Source organism: Falco biarmicus, chromosome 4 (assembly GCF_023638135.1).
Source record: "Falco biarmicus isolate bFalBia1 chromosome 4, bFalBia1.pri, whole genome shotgun sequence".
NCBI classification, from domain to species: Eukaryota; Metazoa; Chordata; class Aves; order Falconiformes; family Falconidae; genus Falco; species Falco biarmicus.
Genome location: NC_079291.1, coordinates 21227528 through 21241765, shown reverse-complemented (window position 1 = coordinate 21241765; position 14238 = coordinate 21227528). Strand labels below are relative to the sequence as shown.

At 38.2% G+C, this 14238-nt stretch overlaps 1 protein-coding gene across 3 annotated transcripts in view; it reads left to right on the top strand.

The window, feature by feature from the left end:
- The window catches only part of VPS41 (VPS41 subunit of HOPS complex), a 107365-nt gene that overhangs the window by 48063 nt on the left and 45064 nt on the right, over nucleotides 1-14238 (top strand). For all 3 annotated transcript variants that reach the window (XM_056334966.1, XM_056334965.1, XM_056334967.1), the window contains exons 7-9: nucleotides 779-844; nucleotides 10206-10325; nucleotides 13400-13546. In XM_056334966.1, the coding sequence (XP_056190941.1) occupies nucleotides 779-844; nucleotides 10206-10325; nucleotides 13400-13546 (333 nt within the window). The remainder of the gene's footprint in view (nucleotides 1-778; nucleotides 845-10205; nucleotides 10326-13399; nucleotides 13547-14238) is intronic.

Below are 14238 nucleotides of genomic sequence, written 5' to 3'. Positions count from 1 at the left end.
GTGGTGATGCTGATGTACCTTGTCTGAAGGGAGAACTTCAGTTATACTCTGCATGAGAGACGTGTGGCTGCATGACTCTTGAAAAAGCACTTCCAGTAGGCATATGGGAAGATCCAGCTTTTTTTAACAAGAAACATTTCTTGCAGGAGGAAAGGTGGTGTGAGCAAATGGTTACATTTTGCTGCTTGGGGTCTTCCATATTGCAGCTCCACTTCGGGACGGAATAAAGGAATGAGGTCATTAGGTTTTCACACACATCAGATGTGACTCACTTGCCTTCTAGGGCCTTACTGCTCTTACAGCTTGATCTCCCACGCTTGACTTGTAACACATAAGGCAAAGAGGCTGTTTAAGGTGCATTAATGCTGCTACACAAGGTTGGCCTACAATGGGACTGAGGTGTGTGTGCCCTCTAGGTAGGCTCCAAACAAGACTTAATCAGGGTAACCTTGCGCTTGCATGGTCCTAATTCTACTGCCTGCTGTGCAAAAAAACGTAGTTGTTTGGTGTAACATGGCCTTCAGTGTCAACTGCGTGACTTGTCACGTGCCATATAATACGGAGAATTTTCTTCTTTTCTAGGGGGAAAACAAAAAAGGTTTGTCTAAAACAACTAGGCTCTATTTCAGAGAAAGAACTTAGCTGTAATACTTGATACTTGACAAAGGCTTATCTATTCCAGGAAGTGATATGGTGCTCTGTAAACTCTTATTCATGCCACAATCCTCTCTTTTTTTTTTTTTTTTTTCTTTTTCCCTTCTCCCTCCCCCAATCCCAGATTGTTGCTGTTCATCCTCATTTTCTAAGATCCCACTGCAAGCAGTTTGTAACAGGAGGAAAAAAGGTAAATAATGTAATGTAAAAGTAAGTAGTGTAATGAACTTAAGCTGTCTTTAAACAGCTTTTAAAAATAGCTCAGAAGGCTATGTGATTTTTAACACCTAGAGCAAAGAATTCTGCTTTTTCCTTCTCTTTATGCATTATATTTCAAAACATTTTTATTTAATTAAGGCTAATTTGGCAGAGGACGTGCACTTTTTATGTTAAAAGCATGTTGCAACAAGTTGAGCTTCAGAGTAGAAATACTTCTGTCTACATAGTCTGAACAAAATGTTATTTGCATTTCCTAGGCCAGATATTCTCCATTTTAATTTGTTGGAATGGGAGCAGAAGTTAGACCTTAATACTGATCTTTTACAGTGCACGTTGGTCTTGGTGTTTGGGATTTTTTGTTTGCTTTATCTGTGGGTGATATGTATGTTTGTTTGTTTGGGGTTTTTTTTGTTTTGTTTTTTAAGTAAACAAACCCATCTGCATCAGCTCTTCTTGATGGTGTTGGTTGGTTTTCAAAGGAATTCGGGGGCTCTCGGTAAAGTAGAGCTCCCACATTTTTAAGTACTTGTATCCGTATAGTTAAAGTCTTCTACCTGGAACAGTTATTTTCCATGTGCAATTAGGTGTCTTATTGGTGTAGGATGCAGTTCTCAGTTCTGGATTACAGCTGTTTCCAGGTCCTACAAGTATCTTTTATCACATTGTATATTTTCAGTCAAAATATGAGAAGTTTGATTTGGAACAGTTTCTTGAATTCATGGAATTTTCCTGTTGCCTTCTCTTATGAATTAAGGATGAACAATCCACACTTATAGATGCATCAAACCGAATGCCATGGCTATCCCTTAACAGCATGTAAGAAATACAGACTTCCAGTGCTGAATACAACTTAACTTTCATTAACAGTCCCATATGTTTCAAAGCATAGCTGTATTTTGTTTTGCTTTTTAAGTGGCATGTATGCTTGACAGTTTTTGCTGGCTGGTTGGAGTCAGTGTTGTCCTAAAATAATGCATAGTCAGTGTATGTCTTTGTCAGCCACCAGTTTGTGAAGCTTTTTAGTGCTGATAAAAGGGGTATGGAAAGAGAGAAGCAGGGAATTAATAGAACAGGGCTCCGTCAGGTGGTAAAAGAGCTTGCATTCACCTGATGCTGAACAGAAAAAAACATCAGGGAGTTAACACATTCTCTTTGGTTATCTTTGATTACTTGACAGGTTGTTTTATATTCTATCCTCTGGGGAATGGTATACTCGTTCTTAATGCATTCATTTTTTGCTGAGGAACTTTCCTCTTCAGGAAAACTTTAATTGACATCTTAACATAAGGTATTTAGCATTGAAATAAATGTCCCTTGACACCTGCAATTTGATTTTATTGATACATAAAAGCAACAAATAAAACCTCTTAACCTTGTGGTAGAAACCCTTCCCCTTTTCTCCTTTCCTCTAAAAGAAGCATGTGTGCTTGTGTAAAGGCAACAACAAAATGCTCTGAGAAAGTTAGATTCCACCTACTTATTTATCAAAGATATTTTTTTTTCTGAAAAGAAAAAAGCCTTGAAAATAATCCCTGCTTTTTATTTACACCTCTCATTTAAGTGTAAAGCCAAAGAGGTGCATGTGGACAGCAGGCAGTGGTGAGTTGGTTTGTAAGTAAGGAGAAGCAGGCTGAAGCATACCACCTCAGCCTGTGGACCTTGCATCTCTCCCTGTGTCTGTAGGTTGTGTGGATGGGGGAGTTCCTTTGGGGAGGTGGGTAGGACCTCCTGTGGCTCCTGAGGTCTCTGGCTTTTAGCCTTTGCTTGAAGTCCTCATGCTATGCTCCTTGCCTGAGCTGCATTCAAAAACATGGTGTGAAGTGTGTGAACTCTTCATCCAAATGGTTGAGGGGTCTGGGTTTGTTTTTTGTTTTTCTGGGAGATGGTGATATAATTTATATTAGCTTTTTAAATGTTGATTTTTTTTAAAAAAAAATTGTTTGTTAAGATGATATGAGCAGGTAAAATGACCCGGAAAGAAGTGTCACTTCCTCAAACCCCTCTAGTTGCATTATGAACATTGTTGTTTCGAAGTATAAGAAGGATGTTCTTGATTTCCTGTTTCAATTTCATTCTTATTTTGGTTTACAGTGAAACAAAATAAAGAAGCCAAACCACACATGCACACAGGAATTAAGGACTTGTCCCCTACTTGAACGCTCTGGTTTGTCTCATCTCAAAAAAACACTTTAAGACCTGCTTAAATTTATTAATTTTATAGCCAAATATCTGCCCAGTAGGATCCTCAATAAACAAGATGGGGGACTGTAACTGTTAATTATTACCCCCTTAAATTTTTGAGAAATATACAATTCTTCATAAAAATATAAAATGTAGAGAAAATGCACTTTTCAGTTTAAAGACAGACCACAGAGCATTCTGCAGATGTTCAAGGTGAGCAACAGTCTCTTTCAAAAAAAAAAAATGTAGAGAGGGAGGGGAAAAAAGTGCTTCAGGGACACACAGCACAGGTTCTCCATTCCCAACAGAAGTGGATGTTTGGAACTTCGGTGAACTGTCGCGTGATGCTGAGATTTGCCATATCTTAGAAGCTCAGCCATACCTAAAACTGACTTAGGAGCAGTGCTCCCTGGGGTAACCTTAAATCATTGCAGGTTGTTGGAAGCTTAACTCTATCATGCATATGTTTATAGAGTTGCTTAACTAGGCATGTACTAGAGTCCTTTTAAGAGCAGGTTTTCTCTATATTGTATTATGAAATAATTAACCAATTTAAATTGTTTGCTTACTGAAGCACTAATTTTTGAAAGTAAAGAGCTTTCATTAAGCTTGGGGTAATATTGCCTTCTGTTTTGGCCTGGAAAAGCTTTTTTTCATCCCTTTTTTTAATGAATGAATGTTATCTGTGTTTAGAAAAAAGGCAGGTGCAGTGGAAATTGTTGACACAATCACAGTGAAAAGCAATAGGTACCGTACTAAACAGAGGTGCTTCCCTGCTCCCCTCCCTCATATCTTTGCAATTAACTACAGCATCATTGTGATCACTTGGCAGATGGTGGTAACCATGAAATAATAATACCATATATTGTAAATAACAGGGCATTTCTGTCCAGAGCAGACAGTAGAGCTTCAAAGCAAGGGAAAAGACAAATACTGTGCTATTGAAGGCCATAACCTTCTACCCTTTTAAAAAAAGGTCTAATCTTAAAAAATAACAGGGTAAAAGCCAACTAAATGAGGGTGGTAAAGCTGAAAACAAGGTGTTCTTTATTTAACTGTTAGAGTGCTGGTCTTTCCCAACACATCAGCTAAATGAATGTTATTGCAAAGTCCAAGTATCCATTATATCCAGAGGTTTAAAGATGCAGAACTAACAAAGAAGACTGAAGTCAAGGTATCAGGTACTGCATCTTATGGAAGGTAGCTTAGGAGAGCAGGACAACTTGAGGTTTCTTTCTTGGCAGAGGCATTGGTGAGACTCCCTATTTCATGTTTTGATTAACATCAATAAGCACAGAACTTTTTGTAGTAAAATTCCTAGGAAAGTGAATCCTCTGAAGTGATTGAGTCATCTGCTGAATGTATGCTATCAATGCTTTTAGGGGGTTCTCTACCCAGCATGGTAGTAGGGGCAACAGCAGAATTAAGCAAAGGAATTCTGAAACCAGTGTGGGAGTAGGATATTCAGTACCTTAAAGGATTGGGCTTCCTCATTTGCCTAGGACATGCATTTTGTGTAATGTGTTGATTTTGAGTATCCAATCAGAAACTTTTTAAGGACTAGGGTACCAAGATAAAAATGAAAATTTTTATTTTCAAAAGTCACAAAATCTGTGACTGTCAGCAGCCTTACCTTTATATCTCTCTGTATCTACATCTATATAATATGTATTTTTATATATATAGTGGAAATAGATATAAAAACATTTTTAATGGGGTCTGTATTTCTTTTGCTGGAGAAGATACACTATAAGAACTGGTTTTCAAACACAGACATGTCTGAACAAGTTTGTCCCATTTATCCTCCCAGAATTAGCATATGAGCATATCAATGCCCATGCTTAAATATTATACTTTTTTCTTCGTCTGTTATAAAAGCAGAGAGAACTTAGTGTTACCTGGGGCAAATTCCTCGTTATAAAAACCTCATAATATCTGAAATACTATTTCAGTGTTAGAATCCTGGGCTGGACCCATGGTGTCTGCTGCCTGACATGCCAAACAAGACTATCAAAATTCCTTTCCACTCCAGGTGGAGCAATGTCATGTACAGAGAAGGGACAGTGATGGCGAACAATGCACAAGCAGGAAAAGAAATAGCATTCTTAGGGTTCTGCAACTGCTGTTATGGGTAGTGGAATTTGTATGTTTAAGTCAGGTCTCCTAGGGAATGTCTCAGATATTATTTTTTTTTTAATTGTCTGCTTTTTAGTGTCAGCAGATGCACTTTGCTTTGTAAGTAGATGACCTTTACCTCTGAACCCTATGATATGTACTTCATAATAACTGGTTGGACTATTTTGACAAATTATTAAATTGTCAGCATGCTGTTTGCAGCACAGTCCATTTTTAGAAAGCAGATAGTCAGCTGTTTGGCATTATATTGGGTAGAAGAGTACCAGACAAGAAAGGCAGATTGCTTTGTAAGCTATAAAATGTCAGTCAGTAAATACTCAGAGGTCTGGTTTAAGTGAAGAAAGAGTAAATACTATGGCAATTTCTGTCCATGCATTGGAGAATTTACCATAAGCAGGAAACAAACTGCAGCAGCAAGCAAGCCACGCTAATACAGGCCGGCAATTTGCTTGCCACGATGTATAATGCGCAGATGTATCCCACATTATTGAGCAGATGAGACTTTGATATGTAGTCATGTGCTGTTTGCTTAATAAGCAGATTATTTGGCTTACATTTCTTTTTATTATTACATGGATGTGTATTTCTTCTTCATTATGAAAACCCAAATGTTCTGCTTGTGCTGTAACAAACAAATTTGGTTTGTGTAAAGAGAGAGTGGATTGTAGTCTTGTGTGCGTGTAATACGTAGCTGTGTGTTTTGCAAATGGCTGTGTAGAAAACTTTTTTAATTGAGGTGGCAAGCAAGGAGAATCTAAATATATGAAATGTGTGAAAGCTTGTGTCTCTGCCTGCAAGGCTGCAGGGCTTGCTTTCCAAATGTGTTAAATCTGTAGCTCTTTGTGAATAGGCAACAGCAGGAATTTAGCAGTTGAGTTATTAGAAGTATAGCCTAATTCAAGTCCTGTGGCATTTGTTTGTATTAAACATCTCAAAATTTCTAGTTTCTTTTTCCATGAGCTACAGTAGCCGCTCCTGTCCATATCTCACCGTTGCCTTCACTTACCTCCCAATGCTGCTGTTCTCTGCCACTGCCTCCTTGCTCGATTTCCCTTAACTGCACCTCTTGCTCTCCCTGCCATCCACACCCCAGCTCCTTACACAACAGCATTTTGTAATGGTATTTTGAAAACTCATCTTTGGTTGAAAACTTGAGGGTTACATTATTCTCTGCCTCGTTTGAGCTCATCCAGTCCATCGCTATTCCAAACAGAAGTGATAATTTTTTATTGTTGCTATATATTTTCCTTGGGATGCACGATTAAACAGTAAGTCTTCATGTGGCATGCTGTTCTGTGTTACTCTCAGGTATCTGTTAATCTTGGCTGTGGCTGTAAATGTTGTTTTTATGCTGAAAACAATAAATATCTGTAGTGATCACTTGTAACCATGGCAGTAGCATTTTAGGGTTTTGTGATCTTGCTTGGCTGAAGGGAGAGTCGGTGACACAGGTGCCAAAAACCAGAACAAATGCCACAGGTAGGCACACCTTCACATTTAGGCAAACAAAATCAGGACAAGGAAAATACAGGGAGTTTTTTCCTAGTTTTTATTTTGTGAAATTAAAACTCATCCAACAGTGTTGCAATAGGGAAGGAAAGGGAGGGATGGCTCTTCATTTACAAATGGAAGTCTCAGCCACCTTCTCATGTGAAGTTCCTCTAGATCATTACAGTAAAGGTGCTGTGTTGAAACAAATTAATGATGCTGTACGTAGTGCTTCAGTAAGAGTGCATTTCCTCTGAAACTTTTTGCTGTGAGAGAACAGACATCTTTTAATTTCAGTGTTTTGTAAGTGGGATGAAATTCAATTGAATTACTTCACCATATTGATACTACCAAAGCTGTAATCATTGGCTCCTTTGTTCAGAGAATTGAGAATTCCTGTACATAGTTTAAAGACTGGGATTACATGTAATTAGTGTTAATGGTAATTGAATGAGAAGCTCCATTAAATCCAAGCACTAGTCTATTCTCTTTAGCAGTTGCACTCTAAAATAGAGTTTGAGTGCTTTTTGGAGGAGGTTAATCTCCTGGTAGTGAAAGACAGAGGTGTATTCACAAATCCAAGAAAATTAAATCCACTTGTGTTTAAAACCAAAGTGACTCCTGCACCATCCTCTTGTCTTGTGTGTTTCAGTGTGTCATTTTTCTTAATGATCCAGTGGACAGGCATAAGCAGTTAAGAAGACTTGCGAAATAGTTAGTGTACTATCAGAAGTTTGTACTGTGAAGGAGTGTAGGTGGGGACCCCAAAAGTCAGTTTGTTTTATTTTAGCTATATTACCATGTTGCGGTACATGCAAGAGATGCTGGAAGTGTGTTCTAAGCACTACTGCATTCTAACAAAGAACTGGAAAGATTTACCAGAGCAAATCAAAAAGGAGAAAATATAAACTGTATTGCAGAAAATGCAAGAAAGTGATTTTTGTGGCTGCTGTTGAAATATAAGTACTGTGAATGCTGACTGCCAAAATACGGGATTTATGGGAAATAAAATATTTTTCCTCTACCAAAAAGAGAGGGAGGTAGTAGGAGGAACTCTTCCAGAAATGGTGGATTTTTGTTATGTGTCTAGTTTTCTCTTGAAGTTTTAAATGGCTTTCTGGTGCGATAAACATTTCAATGTGAAGACAGAAAGGAAGACTAAGAAATAGATTAGGCTGCTTATTTTAAGAGGCATGCATTCAGTGGATAGCAGTTCCAAAATGCTCAGCTAAGTTCTGGGTTCAGTAACTCAGTTTCCAGGTGTCATTGCTGTAAGAAATAATAAATCACATTATGTACATCAATAAAGTGCAGATAATTTCCCTATTGCGCTTACTGATACAAAAGAGGGAATTCAGGGTGCTGCAGTGATTCAGATTCACTTTCCGTGTTTATTACAGGCAATATCAGACTGATGTCTTTACTGCCTTCGTCTTAGAATTTAATTAAGCATGTACTTAGAGTTGAGCATAGACTGAAGCAGGTTTTTTTAAAATTTTCTTTTCTCCTCCCTGGTTCTTTCTCAGGTCACTTATTTTCTTTGTGGTTTCTTACTCAGGTAGACAGTCATGAAAAAGCATGATGATCACAAACCATGAACAGTAACAAAACAGCTGCCAAGTGTCATTCCAAGCTCACTCTGGCTTTTGTATGTAACAAATAAGCTTAAATCATGATTCACTCACAAGCAGAAAATATTCAAAGTTCGGGTAATATCATTGACATCAACCAGTTTTAACCTTTTACATCATCCATGTCAGTTTTTGCACCCTTGTCCGGTAAGTCCAGATGAAAATACTATGTATTTCACTGCCGTCTTTATTGGATGGTATTGAAAGAAGAATCCAGATGACAGTTCTTTTTCCATTGAGCCTCTCCTTAGGAGTTTTGTGAACTAAGAAAAAAGTAATTTTTAAGGCTGGATCAGCACAGCACGTAGTTTTTGATGACATCCTTATCCTCTGAGTGGAGCTAATTAGTTTGGGGTGAGGGCTGCTCCTGTGTTTCACATCCACCTACCAGTCTGCTGATGGAAATGTCTCTGTATGGCACTGCCTTATGAGTGTAAATATTACCCCTGCTTTCACTATCTTGCCTTGGTTGCTATAAAATAGCATGTTCTGTAAGAATTTTCTTGAGTAGCTTTTTCATTGGTGGAAGAAAAAAACCCTAGACCAACTGAAAGATGGGCCTTTATGTAAGCTGTGTGGAGGACACAGAGTTATTTTGAGTGGGATTAAAGGAGCAAGATATGCTTGAGTGGGAAGTTTGATGTCTACAGTGCACGCAAAAGTTTCTGATGAGACTATCCTAGGTAGTGACAACTTTAAGCTTTTGGAAAAAATACTTGTCTTTTAGTGCCATCTTGTGGCTTTAGGAAAGAGAGGCAGTATGTGTAACTCCCGTTAAAAATACCTTATTTTGTTAATAGATGTTACTGTAAGCAACTAGTGTCTTATCATTTGACATGTTTATGCAAATATGCGGTTTGGGAAACCCTGTATAGAAAAGCATGTACAGCTGGATCTTACATAGAAAATTAGTAACATAGGTATTTGTTTTAAGTTTTAGCATGGTAAAAGTCCTGGCAGGTAGCAATTTTACACCTCCTAATGGTCGTTGTGCACTCATGTGAGCTTGGGTTCAGGTTGTGCATGTGCATGCACGTGGGTGAACTCATGCAGAAGTTGGTTGGACTGGTACCATAGAGTATGATCTTAATAGATGCTTCAGCTTCTTACTTGGGTATCCCTCCAAGCGCTGCACTTCACATCTCTCAAAGTGATTCCATGTTATAATCTTATTAAATAACTTACCACAACCATGCAGGAACTGGTAAAAGAGCTGGACTGTTATGCAAACTGTCTGCATGTAGTTGAGTTTTTCTTTGCTGTTGCAAAGCATGTCATAACATCTCCTTATGCATTTAGATATGCTAAAATTCCTTCCTCATTTGCAGAACCTGTGATTCCCAATCACACAGGTTTTACAATCAGCAGCACTTTGCACATGTGGGACTAACGCGCAGCATCTCTACGAGCTCTGTGGAAGGCCAAGTGGGGCCAAGCAAAAAGTCACAGGCTTGGGGTCTTTAACAGTGTTCTTTGAATACCTGTTTTTTGGAGGGAAGAAGGAGCCTATCGTGAGATTAGTGGATGGGTGTGAGGTGACGTGGTTTCTTTACCAGCCTTCTGAAATGTTGTCACTAGTGCTGTAGTTTTAGGTTCTCAAATGCCTTAATTTCTTTATCTTCAAAATTGAAATAATTCTATTCCTTTGGAGAAACTTGAGGGAAGACCTGTTTATTAATAATACTATTAAAGTAACTTGAATTCTCTAGTGTAAAAGATTTTGAATGTATATGTACTATATGAAGATGGTTGATTTTATTTGCTTTTGATTTGTGATAGGCATGTATTTTTCATTGCCTTTGAAGGAGAGTAAGCGATAATGAAGCAAAAAAATACTTCCTGTGTTTGCATACAGTACTGCATCACAGAAATACTTCTTGTTGCATTTCTTTGTAGTTGCTGTTATATGAGAGAGGCTGGATGAATAGATGGAAGCCTTCAGTTTTACATGAAGGGGAAGGAAATATAAGAAATGTTAAATGGAGGGGACATTTAATTGCTTGGGCTAATAATATGGTAAGTATTGTTGGTCACATCTGTTAAATGAACAAAAATACTGCTGCATTACATTGATATTTGAAATGTTTTGATGATAATTGCCAAAATATTCCATTTTAAAATGGTACATTTGAAGAAACAAGTATAAAGAATAGTGGTTTAGCTCCCATTTCTTCATAGACATTTCTTCTGGGGTTTCCTGCTGGCTAGTCAGTGTTCTCCATATGATTGCCATTTCTGAAGAAATTACGAAAAGTATCTCTACATACTACTGTTGGACACGGTCACTAATGTATACTATTGTATGGCAGAGTTTTGACCAGTGCAGTTTATTGAAACTGACTGAGGAAGGAATGCTAATTTATATAAATAACAGAACATCTCCACCCTGCACCACCCCAAAATAAAACCCCAAACCTGTCTGGGTTTTGTAATTAGTACTGAGGTGACATTATCATATGCACTTCTAATGTAGCAGGTTATAAAAAATTATAGTGGTAATTTCCCATTTTGGTAGGCCATTAGAAAAGGCTAGACTTTGGAGAAAATAGGCCCTTTTTGCTCTATGTGTAATTCATATTTTAAAGGAAACCATTGCTTTCATGCTGAGTATTGCATTTCACCTATCACTGTATATCTAATTGATGGGTCAAGGTCTGTGTTTTAAAGCTCAGCAGTGAGGGATATGTTTTTAAGTGTGTATCGTGTCTAAATTCCAAAGTCTTATTTTAAAAAAGTGGTGAAAGTACTTCTGAAACACTAGCTTTTTTTCCTGCTATTGTTTTTCCTTCCTGAGAGGAAGTATTTGTTAAAATATTTTAAAGCCATTGTTCCTTTATTCCTTTCAAAAACAGTTTGATATGAAATTGTTAGAGGTCAACTTATATTTATTTGCTCCCTTGTAATAAGTGCATTAGGATTGAAACTTCAATGACTGCCTGATCGACATAACATTAGCTTTTTTGAAGGTTTTGTTCTTTTCAGAGCCATACAATTAAAATATATATTCTGGGTGAATCTGCTGGGAAAGGGTAGGACAGTTGAGGAGAGCTATCCCTAGAGATGATGTGCCACATCAGAACACAGAATAATAATAAAATGTTGAGAGCCATCTGTCAGAGACAAAAAGCCATGGTCAGGGCCTATCTTTCAATGAAAAATGAAATGACACTTGCCCTCGAAAAGATTAATGTATTTGGTTATTGGCCTTTCCCTTCCCCCTTTACCTTTTTAGAAATTTCTCCATCCTCTAGCAAGGTTTTGTGTTCCATTTTTTTTTCTTTCAGAGTCAGTGAAAATTTTTTATAGTTTTGCTTCTTACTGTCTGTGTGTGGCTACCTAGTTTTTATTTTCTTGTGCCTTTTTTAATATTTTATTTTGGCACACTGTGTGTGAGCTTGTTAAACACTGGATATTCTGAGGTTATTCAGCCACGGTCTAATTCTACTTGTCAGATGCTCAGGTTTACTTCTGCACTGTCTTCTTCCTCCATAGCCAAGAGTGTAAGTTTTACAAACTGAGACACCTGAGGACCAAATCCTTAGAGGTATTTGTCTGTCTAACTCACATTTGAATGGGTTTTAGGCTCCTTCATGATAGGAAATTGACTTTGGAAGTCCTTCCAGTTCACAATGCAATCCTAGGCTACTGATTTGAAAGGCATTTTAAACATAAGCTTGTCTATCCCATATAGGGTTTACTGCCTTGTAGAAAAATGGAAGGTGTGATATAGGTCACTTTTATCTGAAAGTCATCCTTGAAGACAAAGTGATAAGATTAATAAAAGACATCTTCATTAAAATGCAGTTGAAGCAAGATTGCAAATTTTATCAGATGAGCTTAGAAAATGCAAAGCATAAGCTCCTTGTTTGTGTTACCCACAGATCTGGGCTCTGTATGTTGCGGGTGCTATATGCAAGTTTTTTCTGAAACCTTGATGACTATTAACCAAAGAGAAGCTGATAGAAATGTGTTCCATGCTCACAGTTCTTCAGTGACAAAGATCACTGAAAAAAAACCCCTGGTGCACCCCTTAGTTACTGCTCCTTGTGATTTAAAGAAGGGGTGAAAAAAAGGCAAACTTGGTATAGACCGTGACCCCTGTGTTTCGACCCGTTGACTTATGAACAGTTGAATCTGTATAGCTGGAGACACAGAAACTCGCAGTCGGGGGGAGCAGAAACAGGCCAGGGAATGTTTTAAATCAGTGTTGTCACTAGAAGAATCCTAACATGGAATGGCATCCTGGACACTGACCTTTCAAGGTCTCTTCCATCCCCTTTCTGTGATCATGAGAGTTGTTCTTTAAGCTCAGTGAGCAGAAGAGAAATATCTCCTAAATACTGTGTTTTCTTTTGGGGACTTTTGTTTTTAAATCACTAAGAACAACTCATTACTTACCATGAAATTAATCTCCATTTTGCTATTGGAAAGGTTATAGCTCACCTTGTCTAAATGGCATGGAAAAATCTGATTAATGGCTCTTTTTTAGTCCTCTTTCTCAAATGACTTTAATCTTCCTTTCTTTAAACTTTTTGTTCTGTTAGTTTAGGAGATTCCCTGAGGAGGCAGTGAAAAATCACAGCATACAAAACCAAGCATCATTTAAATATGCTTGCTTTTCTGTTTTAAGTAAGAGTAGAAATGCATTTCTGGAGAAGTACATATTGGCTTCATTTGTCTTGATGAGCTGTTACTTCACCTCTTTTCTTTTTCCAAGGTAGGAATTACTGCTTCTCTACAGGAGCTGTTGTAGAAGAGCTGGAATTTCTTGTTTCTCCAGTAGTAGCACCAGCCCAACAAAGCTGAACTGGTTCATGACTGGAGTTGCTAATCTGCCATTCATTCACTTATTTTATCTTTTCATTTGGCATGTGAATTGAATATATCTAATTTACTCTAGTCCCTTTGTTCCGTCACCTCCTGGGTTAGATGGGTCTTTGTATCAGCAGCTTTTTCTGTTGGCACACTCAGCCCTACCCTGAAACGTATGCCATAAATGCTGTGACCGCCTTAGCATACAAAATAGTATGGGATATGATGAGTAGGAGTGTGTCATACTGAATAAAGTTCTCTTGTATTTAAACTTTCAGGGCGTGAAGATACTTGACATGATCTCCAAGCAAAGAATTACCAATGTGCCTCGAGATGACATAAGCCTTCGCCCAGATATGTATCCCTGCAGCCTTTGCTGGAAGGATAATTTAACGCTGATTATTGGCTGGGGAAATTCAGTAAAGGTGCAATTACCTGTCTTTGTAATAAATGCTTGCTGTTATCACAGACAAACAGAGATTATTTCTGAAAAGCTAAGACAATCGAAAAAAATAGAATTTGGTTTGACTGCAGTGTACAGAACTCCTGCTGCCATAGAAATGTCATTGGACTGACCCTCATGAAGAGGAGGACGAGTGATAGACACCCAGCGGTCAGACAGATCTCCGTGTGTGAGCACGCAGTGAATGTAATCCTCAGGGACACTTCTCTCCTCTGTGCCTCGGAGAGATTTCCTCTTTTGAAAGCTTTTAGTGGGCTGTTGAATTCATTTCTTTTGATTAGCATTGAGGAAAACAACTTACCATGAGGCATTTTTGGAGGGTTGTTTTGGAGGCTGAGGAGGTTGTGACTGTTAAAACAGCCACATGATTTTGGTCAACTATTGGGGGTGGGGGGGGGGTGGGGGAACAAGGTGGGAGGGATGGGGGAACAGGCTTTTGGGGTTTTGTACTGCTTTCAGCAGGGAACTGGCATTTTCAGCTTGTGCACTGCAGACTGTGATGTGCTCAGACCAGCACCTGACATGAGGTTGTTACAAGCCTGTTAGCTGCTTTCTAATAACAGACTGCTACCTCACTGCACAGTGGGAAATTAAAAGTACTCAGTAGGAGCAGATGGAAAGGGAGGGTAAAGTGAGGTAGGTGAAGTGTAAAAA